The 26,889-nt window shown below is 41.2% G+C and overlaps 1 protein-coding gene across 8 annotated transcripts in view; it reads left to right on the top strand.

The window, feature by feature from the left end:
• Positions 1–26,889, top strand: part of LOC116979703 (rho guanine nucleotide exchange factor 4-like) — a 361,797-nt gene that overhangs the window by 246,650 nt on the left and 88,258 nt on the right. Inside the window, exon 1 of one of the 8 annotated variants that reach the window (XM_033031418.1) lies at positions 1,294–1,588. The exons of the other annotated variants lie outside the window; for them this stretch is intronic. Coding sequence (XP_032887309.1) covers positions 1,420–1,588 — 169 coding nt within the window. The 5' untranslated portion in view covers positions 1,294–1,419. Of the gene's footprint in view, positions 1–1,293; positions 1,589–26,889 lie in introns of those variants that run through there. 8 annotated transcript variants of the gene reach the window in all.

Genomic DNA, 26,889 nt, shown 5'->3' with positions numbered 1-26,889 from the left:
TATACACGTGTATATGGATTAATATCAAGCTTAATGATTACAGATGGATGATCTGTGATCTCACCTCACCTGCGGCCTGTGATCTCACCTCAGCCGTCACCTGCCCTGACATCCTGTTCTTAATCCTCGGCCGTGGCCTGTTCACATGCCCCCTTTTGCAGGGAATGTGAGGATGATCTTGCTTCTTTTCCAATCAGTGGCCTTATCAGGACACTTATCAGGAATGAACAACCATTTTTATCTGAATGTTGCTTGACTGAGCTTGACTTCGCCACCTTGTGGTTCCTCTACCTTGTGGATCTTTCTACATCATCTTGCTCCATGATTTTAAACAGGTCTTGGCAGATTGCTAGGTCTTTAAATTGAACGAACAAAATCTTGTTCTGGCTGCTTTATTTTTGTTTTGCTTAAATGAAAATCGTGAGCTCGGCTTCATTTAAAAAATTCTAACTTAACTACAGAAACCTGGCAATGTTGTTCTGTCTGCCTTACAATTTAAGTGCCTGCTCTTTGAGCAGCTTTCACCAGCAGCATTAGGAGGACCACAATTCTGTCTCAAGGCCTGAAGGCAATAGCATGGAGCAATTCCTCGGCTTCCATTTCAACATAATTCATCCCAAAAATCTTCCATGCAATGAATCATAAACATAAATGTCCCAAAACATAACACTGACCTATGAAGCATGACTAACCCATTAGAGCACTGACTTTGTCACGTACCAACACAAACTAAATAATAATGCAATGTAATCGGTCTTTAGATTCCAAATTGTTCCTCCTGGGTTTATGCAATAGGACAGTTTTACACAGTGTGGTACAGACTCCTGTACCTTCCACAGATGGGAGTTGTACACTCCTTCTATGATTCCCCTATAAATGGTTTGTTATACCTCTGTGCAAAATACCCGAAGTTGCCATCATAATGAGGGAAAGAAAATTAAAAAGAGATAGTTTTCCCGTGCCATTGACAACAAAGATTGTGGAGAAAGACCCCTACACAGAAGCAACACTGGATATCAAAAACCTTACTTTCTTCTCACCAAACCAGCAATTTGTTCTATTAATATTGATATCACCTTTCAAAATGTGCATTTTTTATTCTCAGTATGTGTGTTCTGTAATATAAATGTATTTTGTGTTTAAACACAAATTCTATAGCAGATCCACAGTTTCATGTGCTGGCTCTACAGTAAGTCATGGAGCCCCCTTCAGTGGACCCCTGTGACATCACTGCGTGTATGTGAGACTAATGCAGCTAGTGTTCAGTGAGGGATTTGCAGTCAGTCTGTCATCAGACTGTAAGTAGTATGTAGGTACCACGCTGAAGGCTGATTGCGACAAGGGCGGTTCCTTCAGCTCGGACTTGCAGCCGGTTTAGCACAGGGGAGAGGGCAACCCTCTCTCAGACTGCCTGTCTACATGAGGACTGAACAGTGCGGCGAGTCGAGTGGCTCACACACTGCTGGAAGCTGCAGCAGCAGCAGCGGCAGCTCAGGGCTGTCTCCTGGCTCAGAGTCGGAAAGCAGTTATGGTATTAGAGGAGTCCTGTCAAGGTACTGGAGCTTGGAGAGCCTGCACTCTACTTGTGGTAAGCATCTCTTGATCTCTGTGTAATTAATTGACCTTGAATAACATCATCTGCAAACACAGGGAGATATATCTAGCTGATACCTTAGGCACAGAATTAGAGGACTCCCTTTTTTCGACAGGTTGCTCCTTTTAATCAGCAATATATTTGTGGTGTCCTTTTCTATTTTAATTGGGTGATATCATGATATGACAGATGAGGGAAAAAATACTTTAAAAAAAGTAATGATGATTTGTATAACAAAGGAAGCCTTAAATCTCTCTAATTCCAGGGTGAGTTACAAGCATTCAGCTACCAGAATCCCTGGAAATCCTAGGCAGCTTTGCCTCGTCCAGTCTAGTGGGAGTCCGTGACACTCACTGAATCTAATGAATTTCAAACATGGGTTACTGGATTGTTGCCCAGGTCAGAACTAATTGAATTAATTCGGTGCTGTGCCTTTGGAAGCAGTTTTGGTTCCAAAAGGTTTGTTTTCATGTGTTTTGCGTGAAAAAAACATTGTTTCTCTACATTCTCCCTATTTTCTGATCCTTCACCTTGAAGACATTTTTGAGGCCAAAGAATGAACTGTTCTGGTGTTGTTTTGCTTCCAGAAAGAAGCCACCAAAAGTATGAACAGAATGTTAGTTCATTCTAAACCTGTTGTAAGGCACACGGAGTTCAAAAACAGAAAACTCTTCCAGGAGCTTTGTTTTATGATGAAATATTGGTTAGTCATATGGGTTTAATTTCTTTCTTTGCAACTAAATGACCATCAATTAGCTTTTAAAACTTAATAGGTTAGAAAAGCATAGAAAGGAATCTTACTTGTGGAGCACCATCAACGTAATGCCTTAATTCAATGCTTCACCAGAGGAAGTGAAACCTGAAGGATCTTGACACCTTTCCTGTTAGGATTTGAAGATTATAATGAAGAATATCATTTACTGTTAACTTTGTCATTTAAACTTAAATCCTAATTAAGCAAAGTTTAGATTCTACATGCTCTAATTTGAGGTAACACCACCCCTCCAACCTTTTTTCTTCCCCCTCCCTTCTCCATGCCCCACCCGGGTGCACACCCATTTCTCATACTATCCTGCCCTCCCGCTTTCCCTTCCCCACTCCCCTTCCACCAATATCCCTTCTTCTAGCCTCATATTTATAATCTTACACCCTGTTGTCTCCTTTTCATCTCTAGCCGTTGTCCACCAATTTGCCAATCAAACCCATCCCCACCTGTATCAATCTATTTCATGCAACGCTTTATCCCACCGCACCTCTTTTACAGTTTTCTCCACCTCTACTGCCATCAGTCTGAAGAATGATATGATACGATAGAACTTTATTTATCCCAGGAGGGAAATTGATCAGCCAACCGTCATAAAAATGCAAAATCCATGAAACATGAAATTAAAGTGACGAGTGGAAAGGATTGTGGATTTTCAAAGATTGGGGAGGGGGGATTGGGGGGGTGGGGGGGGTCAGTCTACCCCACAACAGAAGGGGGAGGAGTTGTACAGTTTGATAGCCACAGAAAAGAAGGATCTCCTGTGGCGTTCTGTCCTCTGTCCTGCATCTTGGTGGAACCAGCCTGTTGCTGAAGGTACTCCTAAGGTTGACCAATGCGTCATGGAGGGGTGAGCTGTATTGTCCAAGATGCTCCGCAGTTTGAGGAGCATCCTCCCCTCCAAGACCACCTCCCATGAATCCAACTCCGCTCCCAGGACGGAGCCAGCCTTCCTAATGAGCTTGTTAATCCTATTGGCGTCCGCAGCCTTCGCCCTGCTGCCCCAGCACACGGCAGCGAAGAAGATGGCACTGGCTACCGCCGATTGGTAGAACATCTGCAGCATCTTACTGCAGACGTTGAAGGAGTGGAGCCTTCTCAAAAAGTACAGCCGGCTTTGTCCCTTCTTGTACTGGGTGTCAGGGCCACAGCATTGAAGAGTGCTGATCCAAAACATCACCTATCCTGGTCCTCCAGAGATGCTGCCTGACCCGCTGAGTTACTCCAGCAATTTGTGTTTTTTTAAAAATAAACTAGCATCTACAGTTCTTTGCATCGACAGGTTAAGATTCTACATCATGTGTTTAAAAAGATGCCTATGCTGAAATAAAGTAAAATGGGCTAAAATGCTTCTTCAATTCACTTTTGCCTCATGCCAATGACAACTCGTGACTTTTCTCCCTCCAATGCAAGGGAAGGTTTGGCTGACGTTTATGCATACTCAGTAATGTAAATGTAGTGTTGAAACTAAGAACAGCAGATTTTCATTTCAAATTATTAGCATCTCTCACCTTGAAGAATCTCAAGTAAAAATAAAACTTATATTATAATAATAATAATAATAATAATAATCTGAATATTATAATACGTATTCTCAGATATAAATAAATAATTTAGAAACCTTTACTCACCTTTTAGAGATTCAGAATATCACAAAGATGTTCACAATGACACTAACCTTACTACTTAAATTTAGGATCTCAGGGCCTCAGCAAATTTCAGAGCAAACTGACCTGAGGTCCCCTGAAGAATGTTATCCCATTTAGCTAAAATACACATCACATGGAGTAAAGCATCTCAAGGCTAAATAAATAGCTTTTAATTGCAGTCACTGTTATAAGATGAAAAAAATAAAGCCTACATATTGATAAAGTAAAAAGACTTTTTAAGAACTTATGTTGAATTTGCACTTCAATTCAGTGGCCATTGCTTCATATTTAGGGTTGGAGAGGGGAAAACAAACTGCTGCCTCAGTGGAATGAGAGGAATATTTACACATATTCCCTGAAATACTGTTAAAAAATTTGGGGAAATTTAAACCATAACTTCTGATACACAGGGAGTATTGAAATTACATCTTAAAAACCGTGGGAAAGGGGAGACAATGTTCAGCCCCCCCCCCCTCCCCCCCATGAGGTGATGGTGCAATTTGCTGATTGTGGAAGGGGAAGGAATCATTATCACTAATGCAAGTGGGCTTTGGACAAGTTACTTATACACGGCGATAGTACAATTACAGTCTGGCAGTGGTCTGTAGTATTCATAAAGATTGTAGAATGAAGGCAACTCTCCTAGAATAGATACAGATAGTGTCCGCTTCACCCATTTGTACTTCTAAAATGTAGTTGGGGTAATGATAAAAATCTATTGTCAGGTCACCAGAAACCTACATTGGACATCCTATGACACCCACGGTGGCCTCCCTCACAAATCCCACCTTCAACTCCATTCCTTAAAGTAGGAGGTGGCCATTAGAAATTAAAAGGGTAATGCCTCTCAAATATCTGTTTGTGAACCGAAATCCACTAATCGCAATTAATGATCTATAGACAAGTGCTCCAATCCCTCCACGGCAGCAGTATATTTAAAAAATAATATAAATGCAGCAGCAGGTTGTCATTAAAAAATGGGCCGAATTGCCTAATTCTGCACCTATGATTTATGAACATGAAAAAATGAATCAATATATGAAATGTTATAATTAAGGCTTAAGCAGAGACCAAACATGTCCTGACCTTGCTTACAGAGCTGGTTGATGAAACAATTCCAGCATTTGAAACAAGAATAGAAATCAGTTGGCAGCAATTTCAGACAAAAGCTAAATCTATTTGTACGACAGATTTTCAATTATGTTAACCCACTTGAAGGAAGCAAGATTGTAGCGAGCAATAGTAGAGAGAGAAAATTCAGTGTTGCATATTATCATCAGTGGCAGTCACATTTAGCCATTATAGCCATCTTATCTCAGATTGCCAAACAAAGTCAATTTTCCCTTAAAAAGACACACATATTACTGGAGTAACTCAATAGTCATGCAGCATAGAAACAGGCCCTTCAGGCCAAATTGTCCATGCTGAGCAATATGCCCATTCAACAGTAGTCCCACCTGCTTGAGTATATCCACTTGCTTGAGGTAGTCTGCCTCAACTACCTCCTCTGGCAGTTTATTCCATATATCCACCATCCTTTGTGTGGAAAGGTTGTCCCTCAGGATCCTATTAAATTTTTCCCCACTCATCTTAAACCTATGTCATCTGGTTCCTGATCCCCCTACTAGCTGGCATTTACCCTATATATTTCCCTCACACACCTCCATAAGATAACCCTCATCTGAGGAATAAAGCCCTAGCCTGCTCAACCTCTCCCTCGAGTCCTGGCAACATCCTTGTAAATCTTCTCTGCACCCTTTCCAGCTTAACACCATCTTTCCTACATCAGGGTGACCGGAACTGAACACAGTGCTCTAAATGTGGCCACATCATTGGCCAGTACAACTGTCACATAACATTCCAACTTCTATACACTCTGGAGCATCTCTGGAGAAGATGGATTGGTGATGTTTTTGGTTTAAGCGCTTCTTCAGACTGATTATGGTGGGGGCAGGACAAAGCCTGGCAAGTGATAGGTGGATACAGACAATGGGAGCGGGGGGGGGTGAGGGTTGATGGGTAGATGGCTGGACAAAGGCCAGAGATAAGAGACAAAAAATTGTGAGATATGGAGAGAAGGATCCAACAATGCCTCTATCAAAAATCTCCCCTCACCTGTATCTACCTCTCACTTGCCAGGCGTTGTCCTACCCCCACCTCTCTTGAAAGACCCAATGATATTCTGGCACACTGTGTATCATTTTTTGTAAACCAGCATCTGCAGCTCCTTGTGTTTCAATTTTCTTTTCCTGGAAATAAAAATAAGGACAGTACATCACAAGGAACCATAATGTCAGCAAAATCCATGAGGCGCCGTGTTTTGTGCTCACAGATAAAGTAAACTAGTGGTTCCTATCTGAATTTACTTTCCTATGACATTGTTTTATAGATGAATATGTAATTTCTCAGACTTGCCAGGGATGATGCCCACTCTGTTAAATACAGACTTTCTCTCCTATTCGTACACAGTAGTGAAGGGACCTCCACTCCATGCACAAAAAAAAATCTAATTGTTTTCAGTTAGGGTCTGACATAACAAATGAAAAAGCTCATGCCAGCAACAGTACATGTGACAGTTAGAGGCTACAATAAAAAACAAAATATGGGCAACAAACTGGAATTTTTGAAGTATTGCCAAACCCAGCCTGCACTAAGGTAGCAACACTAACCGTTTCCAATCCACGTACAGTACCTATTCAAATGCATTTTAAATGGTGTTATAGTACCCAGTATAATAACTATACGACTATAGCTGTATAGTAATATGAAGTCTATGGATTATTCACAACAAGGCTTTTTAATTTTAGAACCAGCCTAACAAAATGAGTTAGGTGTCACATTGTCAGCATCAAACGTTGTTTACAGGTAGCTTTGTTGAATTAATAAGCTGTAAATATTACTCTTCCAAACCATTAGCTCATCTCAAAGTATTTCTGCCAAAACAAGAGAGAAATAAATTTCCAATTGGTTGCTCTTCAATGTTGATCTAATTTCATTTGTTCCAGTCACTGACACTGATCAAGAAACCCAACATCTGCAGTCAAGCAGATATTCTGATATGCAGTTACTGATTACAGTCTCATGATTGAAATTCTACAGTTCTCAGATTACTGTTTCAACCCCCCTCTATTTCCCATTGGGCATTCTTGACTGAGATGATGGCTGATTTAGCACCATCCAGAGATTGTGAGGTGAATCCGTTTCATCAGACTTACGCCCCAGTACCTGTATTTTATGTGAATTTACACGAGGCTCACATTGACCTGGGCTAATAGCAATGGGCTTATCTCACTGACCTTCTGCACCCTTGAGTACAGTCTCAAGCTCCAGATGGTGACAGTGCTGATGTCTCGCTCTAGAAACACCCAATGCCCTTTGACAGAATGCAAAACTGGAACAGAGAAATGCCACTGATGAGAATTGCATAACATGTTTATAATCCCTAAGGATCCATGACTTTTGAGGATAGACACAGAATGCTGGAGTAACTCATCGGGGCAGGCAGCATCTCTGGAGAGAAATAATGGGTGACGTTTCAGATCGAGACCCTTCTGCAGACTCGAAACGTCACCCATTCCTTTCGTGCCTATCTTTGGTGTAAACCTGCATCTGCAGTTCCTTCCTACGCATGACTTTTGAGGCATTGAAAAGTTACAATATTAAGGTAATTTTCCAAGTATTAATACAAACAAATTAATTAAAACACCGGTAAATGGTAAATAAGTAAATAATTAATACCATCAAACCAAAGCAAAATAACTTTAATAAAGATTGCCCAGCCCTTTTGTCTCTGAATATGCACGCCTGAAATCCCCATCGAAAACAACTAAGCCTCTGGTCTGACTGGGCACACATGCAGTCCAGCAGTGCAGGGCACTGGCAGATGCAATGCCATCTGTCCTTCAGTAAGTCCCAGACCTCTGTGTCTGACAGCACATGCACAGAAGTGTGGGATTTATGGGCGTATTCAAATGACTGGGCACCAGTGGTGTTGAACCACTGGCAAAGCTCAGCAAGATCTGCGACTTTGAGATAAGAGTCTGTCGCAGACTCCCCACGAGTGATGTGAAATTTGTCAATGCATAACATGTATTTATCAGCCGTATGTCTCAATGTTTCCCATCAGTTGCAGAGACACATAAGTCATATATAAGGGAACAGTTATGTAATGCTTGGCAATCAGGCCTCTTTCTTGATTGGGAAGTTTTGTTAATTTGGAATTAAGTTCTTCTAATGATTGTGCTTTACCCAGAAACTCAACATTTTAAATTTAAATTTAAGAAAAGTGTTATTTTCTGTGCTGTGCAAGGTAAGATATATATATTTAAATTACAGATGTTAGAAATCTGAAGCAAAAACTGAAAATGCTGAAACACTGAGCAGACCAGGCAGCATCTGTGGAAAGAGAAACACATAATGTTTTAGGTTGACTGAAACATATGTTTGTCTGAAATGAAAGAGGAGGAAAAAGTGTAATGTTAGCTCTGCTTTTCATTTCACAGATGCTGCCAGATCTGCTCTGTATTTATAATATTTTTTGTTTATCTTTGACAAGATGGTAAAGCAATTCACGTGCAGTCTTTCAAACTAGATTGTGTTCAACTCAGACTGAGGAAAAATATTTGTAACTGCATCCTAAGTAACACAGTCATTTTTCAGCCATTTTCTTTTGAGCCTGTGGCCACAGTGCATCTTTGATTACAGTCCCACACAACATTGCAAAACAGAAGAATGGAACAAAGAATGCCTTAAAAAGTGAATACAAAACATGCTAGGGTGGGCGTGAAAAAAATCACAAGGATGTTGCCTGGGTTGGAGGACTCGAGTTACACAAGAGTCTAAGTTCCTCCAGCAGTTTGTTCTTTGCTCAAAGTTCCAGCAGCCCCTTGTGTTTGCATGTTTTATGACTTCCTTACTTGTGTATTCCATACATTTGCCGAACAAAGCTCTGGAATCAAAAAGCTTTGATTAAACTAATTTTACAAACTGCCCAGCCACGTTCAATGAGTTTTACTCACATACAGTACACTCAGACCCCTGGTCCTACATTACTTTAGAATGTTGCCATTAGAGTTTTCTGCCTCACCTCATTTTCCTCCCAAAATCCCGTACTCACATCTTTTTTGCTATATTTTAACTGCCACATAAGTGTCCACTTCAGCAGATTATCCCGATGCTCTTTGAGTCCATTGCTGTCCTTCTCGGATAATTGCTTCCAAGTTTAGTGTCAATTGCAAATTTGGAGTCTATGCCTTCTTCACCAAAGCCATTAATTAATATTGAATAAAACAATAGCCTTGTGTCAACCATCGGAGAACACCACCAAATATTTAACTCCACTCTGAAACAAAAACAATGCAATTATAGTGTATTTAAAATCAGAAAATAATAGACTTACAAACAAAAAATCAGATAGGTCCTTGCCTTCGTTATATTGCTCCCTGACCAATCAATTCATGTCAATAATGACAACCAAGAATAGAGATTAGTCTTAAATGGGTTACTTCCTGAACTACTGATTGATAATTTATATTTTCTCTGCCAAGGATTCACCAAGTTACACATTTAGCTGACTCTTTAGCTCAGCTTGGTGTTGATGATAATGTTCTGGTCTAGGTAAGTAAATTATACCAAGCAGAGCCATTTGAAAACAAATTAAATACATTCAGTGGTCTGTTCTCCCCACATAGTTTCATAAATATTAAGACAACAAGCTATTTACTACAGCGAAGAGTATTGAGGCTGGATCTCACGGGTAATAATCAGAGTTCCAAATGAACCAGGTCAGCATGTTTTGTCCAGTGATGTTGTGAAGAGATTGGTGAAAATAAGAATATGAGTTCCCTGGTTAGTGCTACCTCATTGACTGCATGATGTTGCAGTTTGAAGTAATTAATATGTAATTAATATTCAATGTTGATATTTAATTAAACCCTCATCATGAAAGGTAGACACAAAATGTTGGAGTAACTCATCGAGAGAGGCAGCATCTCTGAAGAGAAGGAATGGGCGACCTTTCGGGTCGAGACCCTTCTTCAGACTGAAGCCGGGGAGGGGGCGGGACAAAGATAGAATGTAGGTGGAGACAGTTAAGGGCCTGTCCCACGAGCATGGTCTCGCTGATGTAGAGAAGTTGATACCTGGAACAGCGGATACAGTAGATGAGGTTGGAGGAGGTGCAAGTGAACCTCTGCCTCACCTGAAAAGACTGTTGGGGTCCTTGGATGGAGTCGAGGGGGGAGGTAAAGGGACAGGTATTGCATCTCCTGCGGTTGCAGAGGAAAGTACCCAGGCGGGGGGTGGTTTGGGTGGAAAGGGACGAGTTGACCAGGGAGTTTTGGAGGGAACGGTCTCTGCGGAAAGCAGAAAGGGGTGGAGATGGGAAGTTGTGACCAATAGTGGGATCCCGTTGGAGGATTAGATGCTCTATGCGACGGCTGATGGGGTAGAAGGTGAGGACAGGGGGGACTCTGTCCTTGTTACGAATGGGGGGAAGGGGGAGTAAGAGTTGAGTTGTGGGATATCGAGGAGACCCTAGAGAGAGCCTCATCTATAATGGAAGAGGGGAACCCCTGTTTCCTAAAGAGTGAGGACATCTCCGATGCCCTGGTATGGAACACCTCATCCTGGGCGCAGATGTGGCGTAGACAGAGGAATTGGAAGTAGGGGAAAGAGTCTTTACAGGAAGCAGGAAGGGCAGAAGTGTAGTTAAGATACCCTCCTCATCAAGAAAGGCTGTATTTGTTGCTTAACTGAACTGTAACCTAATATTGTGTTATATGATCAACATATCAAAGAATGTGTTTCGCAGATGATAAAATAATCATTGTAATTTGTCATCAGATTTCGAATAATTTTAGTGAGTCCAGATTTTTCATTTTGACCTTGGAAGCAAATTAATTGGAACTAGGCCCAAAAACAAAAATGAGTGGATTTCTCATACCCTGGGTCAGTGCTATCACCAATAGATTTCATACTTGCAAATAAGAGCATTGATCAACGAGATGATTGAATGTTGAATGCCCAGAATGTAATATCATTGCTGAGGTGACCCATTGTCTTGTCAAAAACATTTCATTGTACCGTTGACCCTGTGTTAACCTACATATGACAAATAAAACTGAACTGAACTGAACTGAGAAGGGTTACAAGGCTTTAAAGTACTATCATAGATTTGGCGATGATAAAATTAAAATATTTAATCTCAGTATCCTAATCAACAAATGTTTTTATTGAAAAAAAACCTCCTGTATTGACTAGGGAGAAATCAATTTAAAGGAGCATTTTCATTAAAATACTGGATATGCCTGTAACAAGACCGCCAAGTTTATTACTGGGTTATTTACTTTTGGAAACAACATGCTTTAGGTATCTTTTGATGTCTCTCCCATCATGTGCCCCAAATAACTCATCACAATGAAATGAAAGCAATATTCCTTTAAATTGTTACATCCTGATTCACTCCAGGGAACGTAGCTATCCTAGAAGTAATTTTTTTTGTTAAAAATCTGTGTGAAGTTAAAGTTTGAATAATAATGTAAATATTCAGCTAGTGGAAAATAAATTTCTCTGTAGATTTACAGCAGATTTACAGATTATTTATTGAAGGAGCACCTGGTAAGTGGGCTTGAGCTAAAAGATGTGCCTGAGAATGATGAGAGAGAAGAACTGTTGACTTCAGACAGATGGGATAAACATTTCCAGCAGCTATAAAAATTTAGCTAATTGCAGCTGAAATTCTAGGGTGTTTTTATCTTAATACATTATCTGATAAATTGCCGACAATGCTTAAAATAATAATTTATTTAAAGTGGCTGTTAAGTAAATTTATAATGGGCGGTGCAGCTCTAGAGTTGCTGCCTTACAGCACCAGAGGTTCGATCCTGTCTACGGGTGCCGTCTGTACAGAGTTTGTACGTTCTCCCTGTGACCTGCGTGAGTTTTTTCTGGGCAGCTCCAGTTTCCTCCCACACTCCAAGATGTACTTTGTTAATTTGCTTAATTTAATAAATGGAAATTGCCCCTTGTGTGTGGGATAGTGTTAGTGATTGCTGATCGGTGTGTACTCGGTGTGCTGTAGGGCTTGTTTCCACTCTGTATGTCTAATCTAAACTAAACTAAACCAAACTAAAAGATGCTGAACCTCAACTTTTGATACTCCAGCCAAATTATAATTTATGGTGATAAGGCTCATGATAAGAATGTAATGGGGATAAAATAGTCCTGTTGATATTTTTATATTTTTCTTCGACATATGATACTTGTTCAAAAATAAATAAAGTTGGAAGGAATTTCTATTATCATTGCTTATGTCTGACCCAACTGTTGCCGAAATTAAGCATATTAGGCATACACTCTTAATTGAATTACATTCAGAACTCTGTGACCCACTAATATTTGCACAGCATCTTATGACTTAACCAATTTACTCATTAAATGATTAAAGTCAAATTGAAACTCTCAAAGAATTTAGCTGGCATTTGTTATGTAACTGCTTCACAAACCTCTGATGAACGAACCACACCCAGCAAGACAACAAACTTGTTCTTGAGAGCAGAGCCACCCTGTAGGAAGCCTTATGTTTTCAACTATGTCACAAGGATATCCTTAATTCAATGTTTATAAACCAATTTTTAACTGATTAGTCGATTTCCTGTGGACCTGTAATTGTACAAAGGATGAATTACCCATTCAAGGGAGCAATTTCAAATCGGTAATCTAATCTGCGAGTTCAGATAGCAGCAATAAATCTCTCCAGCTCTGCTTTTCACGTCATCCGAGTCTCTCAATTAGACTTCTCAGCTTTCATCTCTTGTCAGATAGCCCGTCCCCATATCTTTGCTATTGGTGCTGGCGATAATGTGCACTTACACAAAACAAAAGGAAAGTACTGTATGCTTTAGAATGATCTCTCTCTCACTATGTTTAAGAAGGAATTGCAGATGCTGGATAATCGACAGTAGACAAAAATGCTGGAGAAACTCAGCGGGTGAGGCAGCATCTATGGCGCGAAGGAAATAGGCAATGTTTCGGGTCGAGACCCTTCTTCAGACTGATGTGAGGGTGGGGGTGGCGGGAAGAAGAAAGGAAGAGGTGGAGACAGTGGGCTGAGGGAGAGCTGGGAAGAGGAGGAGAACACAGGGATTACCTGAAATTGGAGAAGTCAATGTTCATACCGCTAGGGTGTAAGCTGCCCAAGTGAAATATGAGATGCTGCTCCTCCAATTTACGGTGGGCCTCACTCTGGCCATGGAAGAGGCCCAGGACAGAAAGGTCGGATTCGGAATGGGAGGGGGAGTTGAAGTGCTGAGCCACCGGGAGATCAAGTTGGTTATTGCGAAGCGAGCGGAGGTGTTGGGCGAAGCGATCGCCAGGCCTAAGCTTGGTCTCACCGATGTAATGCAGCTGACACCTAGAGCAGCGGATGCAATAGATGAGAGCCTCTCTCTCTCTCTCTATCTATCTCTCTCTTTTCCTCTTCTTTTAAGATAATGGACCATAGTGTTTTATCAAAAAAGTACTGAGGGGCAGAGCATTTTATTTTCTTTGTGCCTACTCCCATCCATGCGAGAAGGTTGAACTGGATCAATGTTCAAATGTGACATTACAGAGCAGATGGTCACATGGTACAAATCATGAAGCTATATCCACCACGGTTACAATAACAGTTGTCATGATTTTTTTTTTAAATAACATAACTGTCATATTTATACAGCTCATTCATTTCAGTGTATACTTTTTGTGTTCAACCTGATAGGATAACATTGAATGAAGATTTTGCCCTATGTAGCCTAAGAACAATTTGGACCTCCACCCCTCTCTCTCCCCTCTCTCTCCCCCCTTCTTTCCTCCCCCTCTCTCCTCTCCCCCTTCTCTCCCCCTTCTCTCCCCCTCCTCTCTCCCCCCACTCTCTCCCCCACTCTCTCCACTCCCTCTTCCCCTCCCTCTCCCTCTCTCCCCTCCTCTCTCCCCATCCTCTCTCCCCTCCTCTCTCCCCTCCTCTCTCCCCTCCTCTCTCCCCTCCTCTCTCCCCTCCTCTCTCCCCTCCTCTCTCCCCATCTCTCTCCCCTCCTCTCTCCCCTCCTCCAACTCACCCCTCTCTCTCTCAGTCTCTGCCCCTCTCTCTCTTCCCCCTCTCCTTCTCTGTCTCTGCCCCCTCTCTCTTCCCCCTCTCCCTCTCTGTCTCTGCCCCTCTCTCTCTCCGCCCTCTCTCTCTCTCTGTCTCTGCACCTCTCTCTGTGTCTCTGCCCCCTCTCTCTCTGTCTCTGCCCCCTCTCTCTCTGTCTCTGCCCCCTCTCTCTCTGCCCTCTCTCTACCCCCCCCCCCTCCCTCTCTAGACATGCCTGCGAGTTGGGGGCTATGCGTGAGTGGATAGGGTGGGAATGGGGCAAAAGGAGCAAATGAATAATATTAATATAATATCAAGGGGGGTGGCTAGTGTGCATGTGTGGGGTGTGGTTAGTGTGTATGTGATGCCGCAGGCCACCCCCCCCCCCCCCCCACACACACACAACCGCGTGTTGAGGGGACGGGACCCAGCGGGTCCCACTTGATCTAGTCAAATATAAATCGATGTAATTAGCACAGCAGTAGAACCAACTTGTGAACAGATATACAGGGTTTTTCTGGACACATTGACGATATTTCAGTTCAGTGGACATCTATACTACTTATAATACTGTAATGAATGTTTTCTGGTTAACTTTATATTTTGGGTCTGAATATACAGTAAACTGACAACTTTTAGAAATGGGTTTATCTGGTTATTTGATACAAGTAAGAGTGTATCTCGAAAAATATTTGTAAAATTATTGGAATGTTAGGTAACATCTCAGAGGGTCGAGAGTGTTTAATTGTTATTATAATTGTGTTTATATAACAATGACATTCTTACCTGCTGCATCTTTACAGGCCCATTAATGCATTGGGACATAAATAAATATACAGTAAGTAGTAACACAATAAGTTAGTAACCAGACCATAATAGTGCAAAATTGAAATATGCAGATGCAACCAAAATCCACATAATAGATCATAGTTGCTGAGGTAGGGTTATGGTTTGTGTTGTGCAGTGTTCAAGAGAAAAAACTCTGTAACTTTAGCTCCAGGATCTTTGATTGTTATTGAGGTACAAATTGAAAGTCAGAGATAAATAGATTCTTGATTAGTACAGGTGTCAAGGGTTATGGGGAGAAGCCAGGAGAATGGGGTTAGGAGGGAGAGATAGATCAGCCATGATTGAATGTCGGAGTAGACTTGATGGGCCGAATGGCCTAATTCTGTCCCTATCATTTATGACTTTATGACCTAAATTTATCTTGGGAAATGATTTGAAATTGTCAACTCATGCATCACGTGTTGCCCTATCTAAGGGCAGGGTAGTATTAATCATCACAGACTATTGGAAAAAAATAATGGCGTAATGAATCATCAAAGCAATCTTATTTTGCAGAATATACTAGCAGTAGACTTTTGCTAGATGTTCTGGTTGCTAAGCAACCTCATATATTTCTGCTTCTTCAGCTAAATTTTTAATGCACTAGCAACATTTTCAGAATCAGATCAGAAAACAAAGAAACGATCACTGTGGGGAAAAAACTGTAATAAAATGTCCTTGTAAGAGATAAAATATCACCCACTGCCAGTGGCATCCCTTATCTCTGTTCCTCAGCGAAGCGCTGTTGATGCACAAATGCATCCTGATGTCAGAGGCTGGGAAACAAGGGATTGTATATTCTGCTATAGCATTACCAGTACTCAATAAAACATGCCCTTTCTAACAGCTCTATTCCTACCTATGATTGTTCTTTTGTTGGTGCTTAATATGTAATGCATGACATATTTCAGAACCATACAGCTGCACAGTTTTAACTGCAGGAGTAGCTACATGTTTTTCAATTATAATTTTTAGAAACAACTCAGCCACTTAAGGATGGTTGATAGAAAGCATTACCATTTTCCCCATTCAGTTTTCAATCAGCCTTCTCAAGATGATGATTTATTCATTTTGGGTAGTACAAGGGGCTGATCTCTAACAATTGGAAGGCTGTTCTTCATGGGTGTCCATGGATGATGTGCACAGGTCATAAAATCATAGAGTCATACAGGCTTCAGCCCAACTTGTCCATATTAACCAAGATGCCCCATCTGCACTGGTCCTACCTGCCCGTGTTTAGCCCATATTCCTCTAAATCTTTCCTATCCATGCACTTGTCCAAATCTTTTAAATGTTGTTATAGTACCTGCCTCAATTGCCTCCTCTGGCAACTCATTCCATATACCCACCACCCTCTGTGTGAAAAAGGTTGCACCTCAAATTCCTATTCCTATTCCTCGGTTTCTCCTCGCACCTTAAACCTATATCCGCTGGTTCATGATTCCCTACTCTGGCGAAAGGACTCTGTGCATTCACCCTATCCATTCCCCTCATGACTTTATACACCTTTCGAGAGAAGAAGGTTGCAGCCTTCTCCTTCCCATGATCAGCTGGATCATTTCCAGTAGAGAGCAATCAAAGATTAGAGATACCTGTATCATAAATTATCCTCAGGCCAAATCTTCAGGGAAAGACTAACCTTCACCCAAGCAATGATCTCATGGATCAGATGTTAGAAGTCATTGATGTTTTGCAAGAAACAAAGTAGTTTGTTTGTGTTCCACATCTTCTCTTTATATGTGGCTGACATTAAATGTGAGCAGTGAAGAGGATGCAAAGTGGGTACAAGGTGAGATGGACAAGCTAAGTTAGATGGTAACAACATGGCAGACGGAGTACTGCATGGAAGTGTTGTAATCCAGTTGATTATGAAAAATTGAATTACTGAGGTTTCAAAAGATAAGAGGATACTGAGAGCATATGGTATGTTGGCATTTTTTTGCTCAAGCATTTGAGTACAGGAATTAAAAATGTGCGACTGCAAATATATAGGGCATTGATGAGACTGCATTTAGAGTAGTGCCCACAATTTTAGTCAAGGTTTCAGGATTTCAAGGTTTCAAGGTCAGTTTATTGTCACCAATTAAGGTACTGCCATACTAAGTGGAAAGCAACAAGATACACAATCTCATAAAGGTTAACACAGACATCCATCACAGTGGATTTCACATTCCTCACTGTGGTGGAAGGCAATAAAGTTCAATCTACTTCCTCTTGTTCTCCCGTGGTCGGGGCAGGCAAACCATCCGCAGTCGGGGTGACCAAAGCCCCCGCAGCCGACGATCGGAGCCCCCGTCGGGGTTATTGAAACTCCCGCGTGGGGGCGGTTGAAACTCTCTCCGCGGCATGGAGCTCCCGAGTCAGCCTCTTCTTACCAGAGACCGCGGGCGTCACGATGTTAAAGTTCACAGGTCCCGTGGCGGTCGGAGCTTCGATCCCCGGCAAAGGGATCGCAAGCTCCGCGATGCTAAAGTCTCCAGGAAAGCCCGCCAACTCCACGATGTTAGGCCGCAGTGGGGATGGAGATACGATATGGAAAACAATCGCATCTCCGTCGAGAAAGAGATTGGAAAAAAGTTTCCCCCAACCCCACCCCCCACATAAAACAAACCAAGGAACACTAAAAGGTAGACAAAAAGGTACTAAAGAACACTAAAAGATAAACACTAAATCATACTTTTTAACACATTCTAAAAATAACAAAAAGAAGAAAGGTCAGACAGACTGTAGGCGAGGCAGCCACTGCTGGTGGTGCCTTACTACATAATGAGAGATATACCTGACATCGCGGAGCTGCGGGACTGTGGAGCGGCCGGCCGCGGGCAGCGGCGCTGTACTTTACATCGGGAGCCTGGGATCTCTCGATGAGATCGCCAGTAGTGGAGCTCCATCCGGTGCGGCCTTGTTGGCTTCGGAAGCCGCGGCCTCCAGTACGGAAGCGGCCATTCCAGGTGTCCCAAGCCGCTGTGAGGATTCTCCCGACGCCGGAGCACCATCACCCAGCGAGAACGGCCTGGAACATCGGGTCTCTGTAGAGGCAACTGTGGAGGCCTCAATAGGCCCGACTATGGGTGAACTGGGGATGGGGACTGGACATTGTGCCTTCCCTCATAATGGGAACCATTGTGGGGGGATGTTCTTTATGTTTAAATCTCTTATTAATGTTATGTCTGTATTCTTTCTTTATGTGCTGCATGGCAAGAAGCATTTCACTACACCTAGGTGTATGTGACCATTAAAATAACCTTTGAACCTTTGAACCCTTTGATAGAGGGGGTACAGTGAAGAATCATAAGACGAGGCATTGAGATGGCAAGTCTGACATAAGGGGCAGATAATATAGGCAAGAACTCTATTCTTGACAGTTTAGAAGAACGAGAGATAACATATTTGAAATGTACAATTTTGTTTAGAGGACTGAACACGATAGGCAATGGGAGGATGCTTCCCCAGTAGAAGAGACTGAATTTAGATGCAGCAGTAACCAAGTTAATTATGTTTTTTATGGATTTTGGGGTGGTTTCATTCAGGCAGCTGTCTCGTGAGTAAACATTTATAACTCCATAACTGCCCCATTATCAGTACATACGACAATTAAACACCCTCGACTCTTGGTTTAAAACCAAAACCAAGAGTGAAACAGTGGTACAGCAATTAGCACTGTTGCCACAGGCATCTAATGACCCAAATTTAATCCTGACCTCCAGTGTAGAGTTTGATTGATACATTTAATACATTCAGAGATGAACTTCCTTGTTGTTAATTGAGAAATAATTCTACGTTAGAGGCAAGTGGCAAACTGCATCTTATTAACATCCAGTAGATCTGGAATTGTTTCTGCTTGAAGCAAATGGAGTGGGATGGAATGCCAATGGCAAGAATATCTTCAAACTCAGTATGACGTCTATATCACATTAGATAGGAGCAAAAGCATTGCATCAACGTATTTCTTGAGCCATTGTCTGCAAGTTGTGAATTCTGGCAAAAATGTGTCCTTTCTGTCAAATCTCAGGAGAGATGCATAACACAGTTATGAAGGAATGACCCAAGGGATGTAGAGTTAAAAATAGTTGGGCTTTGAATTATGTGGATTAGCCTGAGGTTTAGATATACAGCATGGAAACAGGCCCTTCGGCTCACCGAGTCTGCGCCGACCAGCACCCATACACTTGTTCTATCCCACACACTAGGGACAATTTACAGAGGCCAATTAACCTACAAACCTGCATATCTTTGGGATGTGGGAGGAGAACGCAGCACCCACTCCACACGGACAACACCCAAAGTCAGGATCGAACCCATGTCTCTGGCACTGTAAGGCAGCAACTCTATCACTGCGCCAATGTGCTGCCCCTATTTATCAATTTTAATACAGAATGTGCACCTTGTTCATGTATAGTGTCTCTTGAGAAGGCATTGATGAGCTATCTTATTGAATTGTTGCAAAGTATATGTGCCCACAATGAATTGGAAGTTTCAGGATTATTTCTTAAGTTAAATGAAAGATTATTGATTTATAGAGTGGGTGACTTGGTGGTCGACTTGTTCATGGAGGTGTAGGTGTTCCCATTCAGCTTCCATGGTGGCCCTATGGAATTGTAGAGGTCATATGTTTATGAAATACTCTTGAGAAGTCATCATGAGTTACAATTGTAGAGATGATAGAATGACATGTAATAGTGACGCAAGAAACTGCAGATGCTGGTTTACATAAACGAAACAAAACACAACACTGGAGTAACTCAGCGGGTCAGGCAGCATTTTTGTAGGACATGGATAGGTGACGTTTCAAGTGGGGACCCTCCTTCAGACTTGTTACAGTGGTGACATATTTGTGAACATTTGCGTTTGTTTGACTTTAGCATTTTATAAGAAATAGAATGCAATGTGATGCAAGTAGATACATGTGTGGTTTGTTATGTGGGTTGGGGGCATGTTGTATTAACAGACTCGCTCGATATGTAGACATGGTGTGAAATGCTCCCATTATGTGTCACAAGTAAAACTGATGTTGTGTTATACTTTGGACTGTCCAGTTAGACGTCTGCTTGTAGTTTTTGGTCACATCTTGGGTCTTTGATCTTTGATGACCATCCTGCTGAACTCAACAGCCTAACTTCAATGCCACTCAGCAGTAGAGATCATATCACCAGCCCTTGCCTGCATTGATAATGACACCTCTGGATGACTGACATGGATAACCGTGGTAACATTTCTTGGTGGTATGAAAATAGACATAAAGTGCTGGAGTGAATCAATGGGTCAGGCAACATCTCTGGAGAACATGGATAGGTGACACTTAGGGTTGGAATCCTTCTTCAGACTGATTGTCGGGGGTGGTGGGGAGAAAGCTAATCAATTATACACACCACACCACATGCAATTTACAGTGGCCAAATAACCTTCCAATCCATTTGTCTTTGGGATGCAGGAGGCAATTGGAGCATCCCTGGGAGATCCTGCATTATCAGGGGGAGAGTGTGCAAACTCCAGAGATCGGGATTGATTCCAGGTCAATGATTACAATGAGACATTATGGGCTTTGAATTCCACTTCATGCCCCAGATTTTGACAGTAATACTTGCAACCTAATTGTACACTTGTGTGGTGCATGGTACATTTAAGTTATTGAAGGAATGAAGTCAGTAGGAAAATTACGTTTCATTATTTGGCCTCTGGAAATTGCATGTGATGTTGTGTCTCTATGGCAACCCAGGTAGTTTGAGCATCCCCTTCTTGATCCCTCTCACCTGACTCAGTCTGAAGAAGTGGCTTGACCTGAAATGTCACCCATTTCTTCTCTCCAGAGATGCTGCCTGTCCCACTGTTTTTTTTTAAAGCATTTTCTGTCCATCGCCGGTGTAAACCAGCATCTGCAGTTCCTTCCTACACCCCTTAAGATCCTTATCTTCCAAGCATATCAGCTAAGAAAGTTGGTGACAGCAGTACTGGCACCGAATTGGAGCTGAGCATTTAATAACGTGGTGTGTGGTGTAAAACTGTGTAAGAACTGTGGTGTAAAAACGAATCACCCAAAAAATGGAAACAAAATGGTCCCAGAGGGTTTTCTTTTAATTTTTATCGCCTTTTAAACCTTCTTTCATTCAAGATTTCATTTTAGTGTCTGGGCATTCAGGAACCTGGACAGTGAAGATGTATTATCATAGACAGTGGATACAGGTGCCAATTGATGCGTCAATATTTTAGGTCTAGCTTTTGCATATATTTTTTGGTTTTAATTGTTAATTTTCACAATTTAAACCAGCTTTTATGTTCTGTGCTGAAATCCTGCTAATAAGAAGTAATTTTCAAGGAAGCAACCATATATTATTGCTTCCTTGCACCCATTTCCATTGATGATGTGGTCATTGGACAATAGAGTATGTTGCAGAGTGACTCTGCCGGTGGCCTGATGCCACCTTGTTCCTTCCAACAGAACATGTGGTGCTTTTCTTTTGCTCAATTGTTGCTCAGATTGTGTTGGGTGTCTTACAAGCTGCTATAGATCAGGAACTCCTTTTATCTGGTGAATCTTTTGGGTGTTTATACACTTTTCAGATGAAGTCCTTATAAATTCCAGAGTAATAACTTTACGTTTGGAATATGTACATTCTCCCTGTTATCCTATGGGGTTCCCCAGGGTGCTCTTGTTTACTCTTACATCGATAAGACAAGTAGGTTGGTAGATTAATTGGTTGTTGCAAATTACCCCCAGCATGTGGGTGAGTGGTAGAATTGGGGTGGGTTGGGAATAGTTGATGCCAATGGAGTTGATGGAAATGCAGTTACAAGGTTAGAAGGAAAATCAATAGGTTACAAGGGAAATTAGTAGTGGACTGGGATTGCTCAACAAGTCAGCAACGACAAGGTTAGCTCTTAGGGCTAAAGCAATCAAGGGATATGGGGAAAATGCAGGAACGGCGTACTGATTTTAGATGATCAGCCATGCTCACATTGAATGGCGATGCTGGTTCGAAGGGTCGAATGGCCTACTCCTGCACCTATTTTCTATGTTTCTACGTCAGCATAAACTTTACAGAAAGAGGCCCCTTTCATACTACGTCATACTAAAATATGGAAATTCACAGGCCGAGCAGTAAACAGCTTCACATTACAGGACAATAAATGGAGAAGGAAAAATATCTGCCTCATTAAGATGTCACCTGACCAGCCCATTTACGGCAAGATAATTTCTGCTTCTACAACCTGTGGGAAGATGGGCTGGAAGACAACAACAAAGCCCAGGAACGCCGATTCAATTTAAAAAGTGTTGAACAGATGATAAACTTGCAGCATAATTGTAACAGTTCAACTGTGCAATTTACCAGAAGGTGGCAGTATTCCTTAAACCGTATGCCTGCTCGGGATCACTCACTCATGTTCTTTGCAGTGGGCCATTGTCTAATTGTCACATCCTAACAAATACCAAACATCTACAAGTGTTCTAACTCAACTTTTTCCAACCATCTTTAATTCTTGAGGAACCTATTAAAAGTAGGCAAATGGAAGACTTCACTGGAAGCCTTTAATGGTAAATTATTTTCTCTATCAAGCGACTTTTTTAACTACTAAAAGTCTTTCCCGTATTAAGTCAAAAGTCATAATTATAGCCCCATTTTTACTGACATGTTTATATTAAATTTAAAATTATATTATTTTTAATATTAAAAAAAGGTTGTACTGCCACATAATGCAGACGTTGAGATAAAGGAGACTGGTAATATTACAGGTGGAAGTCTGCGATCTCGGTGATGATGAAGTGTCAAATTGGGATTATAAACACGATCCCCATTGAGTGGGGTATGGGTTGATAGGGTTGAGAAATGGAGTTGGTGACCCAAATCATGCAATTATTTCCAAATGCAAATGGTTACATCATCGTTCCATTGGAGCCCAAAAATACTCTTGACTGTAGAAACAAAGAACTGCAGATGCTGATTGATTGGTTGTCTTAAACAGGTAGACAAAAAGTGGTGGAGTAACTCAGCAGACCAGGTAGCATCTCTGGAGAAAAAGGATATGTGATGTTTCAGGTTGAGACCCTTCTTCAGACAGATACTCTTGACCGTTGTTTAAAATATCCACCCTTACCAATGACAGCATTATCAAAAGGAAACAAAATCTTCCTATATTGTTGGGAACTAATTGAGATCACAGTGCTGTAATGTAACGCAAACTTACACTGCGTAACAAATAATCCTTTAAACCAAACATTAGCTTATCAAGAAGTAATTACTGGCATGCATTACCTCAAGACATTTCAGTCCTTTGCAGGCAGATTAATTTCAGGGATGCTGATGAAGAATTTATAGGCGTATCAGGCAATAGCACAATAGTAACTGAAGCCATTCTATACCACATCGAGCTAGAGAAATTAAAACAATGATGATCCATTAGTACTTTTTGACACAATTAGTTTAAACTGGAAGAAGGAAAGAGGATAGTTAAAATCAACATGGGGTTTCATGATGGTTGTTTCATTACAAATCCATCCGACTCAAATATATAAGCTGAATTTCCTATCTCTAGCAGCGTCATACTGGATTGGAACATCATGTTTAATGCCCTGTTAAATTACATCATTCAACATGTCTAGCGTGACTTTTCTGAGAGATCTTGTTTTAATAATATAAGCAAATTCATGTGCAAAATAAGGAGGAATTACTATTTATATTCATTATTTTGAAGGACATTATTTGGTTGACGAGGCAATGATTCATCTGCTCAGATTCACTCCCCATCACCTTCCTTTGCATTACTCATCAAATGTCCGCTCAAACAAGAGTCTTGCCACTCACCGCCTGCCTACTCCAGAGTAATGTCACTGATTTCATATTCATTTTCAGTTCCACATAAATTATTTTTATCTCCTCAGTGAGACTCATAATAATGAATATTGAGTGGACATAGTGAACTACTGACCTATCCATGTTCAAAATTTCCAAGTTAAATTATATTCGTATAACAACTGAATTTTACCTAGCTGTGAGCTACTATCTATCGCTTTGATGACCCTCGGACTATCCTTGATCGGACTTTGCTGGCTTTACCTTGCACTAAACATTATTTCCTTATCATGTATCTGCATACTGTAAATGGATCGATTGTAATCATGTGTTGTCTTTCTGCTGACTGGTTAGCATGCAACAAAAGCTTTTCACTGTACCTCGGTACACGTGACAATAAACTGAACTGAACTACAATGGAAATAGAACAATGACCAAGATTTCAGTCAAAGTGGTGTTCTATGATGTCTCATGATTAGTTAGGGAGTGTGTTTCAGAGCGAGAGACCTCTGAAGGCAACAACTAATTCTCTGTTCAGCTGTCAATGGCTGTGTCAAGTCAAGTCACGTCAAGTTTATTCGTCACACACACATACGAGATGTGCAATGAAATGAAAAATGGCAATGCTCGCGGACCTTGCACTGCACATTGTTTAAATACTTAATTTCCATTTTAGAAATAGCCAGAGATTAGCTTCTTAAAACAAAATGTGCAATATTCACCTTCTGCTTCTTGGTCTACCCAAAATTGCCTTAGAAACATCTGGTAAAATATTTAGTTTTGGTTATTATTGTCACATGTACCGAAGTACAGGAAAAGCATTTGTTTGCATGCTATCCAGTCAAAGACTATACATAAATACAATCATGCCATACACAGTGTACAAATAAAGGATAAAAGGTATACCATTTTATGCAAGGTAATGTTTGATAAAGTCCAATTAAAGATAGTTTAAAGGTCTCCAATGCAGCAGATGGGAGGTCAGGACTGCACTCTAGTTGATGGGAGGTCAGGACTGCACTCTAGTTGATGGGAGGTCAGGACTGCACTCTAGTTGATGGGAGGACTGTTCGGTTATTTGATGAAACTGGGATGGGCTGAGATGAAACTGTCCCTGAATCTGGATATATTCATTTTCAAATATCTGTACTTCTTGTCTGATGGGAGAATGGTGAAGAGGGAGTGATCGGAGTGAGACTTGCTTATACTGGTAGCCTTGCCAAGGCAGCATGAAGTGTAGGTTGAGTCAGTGGAAGGGAATTTGGTTTGTGAGATGGTCTGGGCTATGTCCACAACTCTCCGCTATTTCTTGTGGTCTTGGATGGAGCTGTTCCTGAACCAGGCTGTGATGCATCCCAACAAAATGCTTTTTATGGTGCATCTGTAGTAGGTGGTTAGGGTTGTTTTTTGAAGAAGTAGAGGTGTTAGCTTGCTTTCTAGGCCATAGCTTTGATGTGGCTGGTCCAGTACAAATTTCTGGTGATATTTATTCCTAGGAACTTGAATCCTACGGCGGCATCAATGTTTACTCAGGTGTGTGCGTTGCTTCATTTCATTATTTATTATCCAGCCCACTACAGTGATGTTATCTGTGAACTTGTAGATTGTCTTTCACCCATAGAAAATTCATCTTGCAACCTCAACTTCAAATTTGGAATTTTATTATGGATTAGCAAAGAGCCATCTGTTGTGGATCAGCTCGAATTTTGATTGCTTGGCTTGCTTTAATGCCATTATGGATACTTTAAGTTGTTCAAATGTTTCAGTTCTCGAATGGAAGAAAAATAGTTCAAATAATGCATATGAGTTCCAGATATGCAAAACATATATCCTAAACATTTTTTTAATAAAACTCAGCCTTGAAGACATTTGCTTTTGGGTTCTACTTCATTTTTAATTTCAAGTTTCTTGTTATAGCACTAATTCAAATATCATGTTTAAATGAACAAATATGTACAGGAGCAGCAAGTAACTTGGATGGGAAGAAATCATGTCGAAAATGAAGGAGAAAATTGGAAAACTGTTCAGGTCAATCATTTAAGGTTGAAAGTACAGGTAGCCACATAATTTGGAAAGGGCAAGGATGACTACTAAGAGTTTTGGAAGCAGTGCCTTAAGGTTCAATAACCTTAAAATGGGGTTGATGGAGGATGACAATGAAAAAAAGAGGCTTTCACTAATATAGCACTTCCTGGATATCCAAATCAGTAAATGAGGTATGTTTTAATTGTAGCTCAGGTCATTCACCAAAGAAGGGCACTTTTGAGACCACAGACCTTGGAACAATCTTGTTTTAACATACTGATATGAGTGGAGTTTATTTTATGCTCAAGCTGCAGACAAGGTAATAGTTTTCACTTTTGATGCAACCTCATTTGCACTGCAATTCTTGTATTTGACTCGTTTGCTCGGGACATCACGGTGTCACTTAAATGAGTGTTTGGCAATTACGCACTTGTTTCAACAGAATAAAGTGTATCCTGCTCAAAATGATAGATAATAGAAGTGTCATTGTAGCTTATGTGCATTTGTAACATTGCATTGTCACATCTAGCAATTTTTCCATGTGACCAGCTCCTAGTGCATGTGTGCATTTGCATCTACAGTGACAATATTGGTGAGAGGTTGCTTAAAGTCTGTCGTTGTTGATAAAGCTATTGTTTCTGTATACATAGAAACATAGAACATAAGCGCATGAGTAGGCCATTCGAGCTTTGAGCTAGCACCGCCATTCAATATGTTCATGGCTGATCATCGAGAATCAGTGCCCCGTTCCTGCTTTTTCCCCATATCTCTTGATTCCATTAGCCCTAAAAGCTAACTCTAATTCTCTCTTGAAAACATCCAGTGAATTAACCTCCACTGCTTTCTGTGACATTTTCAACCTCTCACTTCTGAGGTCTGAGGTCCCCACCTGCTTTAAAAGGGCATCAATTATACCGGTGCCCAAGAAGAGTAAGGTGACGTGCCTCAATGACTATCGACCAGTGGCACTAACGCCGGTGGTGATGAAGTGCTTTGAGACGTTGATCATGGAGCAAATCAACTCCTACCTCGACAAAAACCTGGACCCACTGCAGTTCGCGTACCGCCACAACAGATCAACGGTGGATGCGATCTCGCTGGCCCTCCACGCCGCACTGGACCACTTGGACAACAAA

This window comes from Amblyraja radiata, chromosome 13 (assembly GCF_010909765.2).
Source record: "Amblyraja radiata isolate CabotCenter1 chromosome 13, sAmbRad1.1.pri, whole genome shotgun sequence".
Classification (NCBI taxonomy): Eukaryota; Metazoa; Chordata; class Chondrichthyes; order Rajiformes; family Rajidae; genus Amblyraja; species Amblyraja radiata.
Note: the sequence above shows the minus strand (reverse complement) of the source record. Positions and strands in the feature narration are given on the sequence as shown.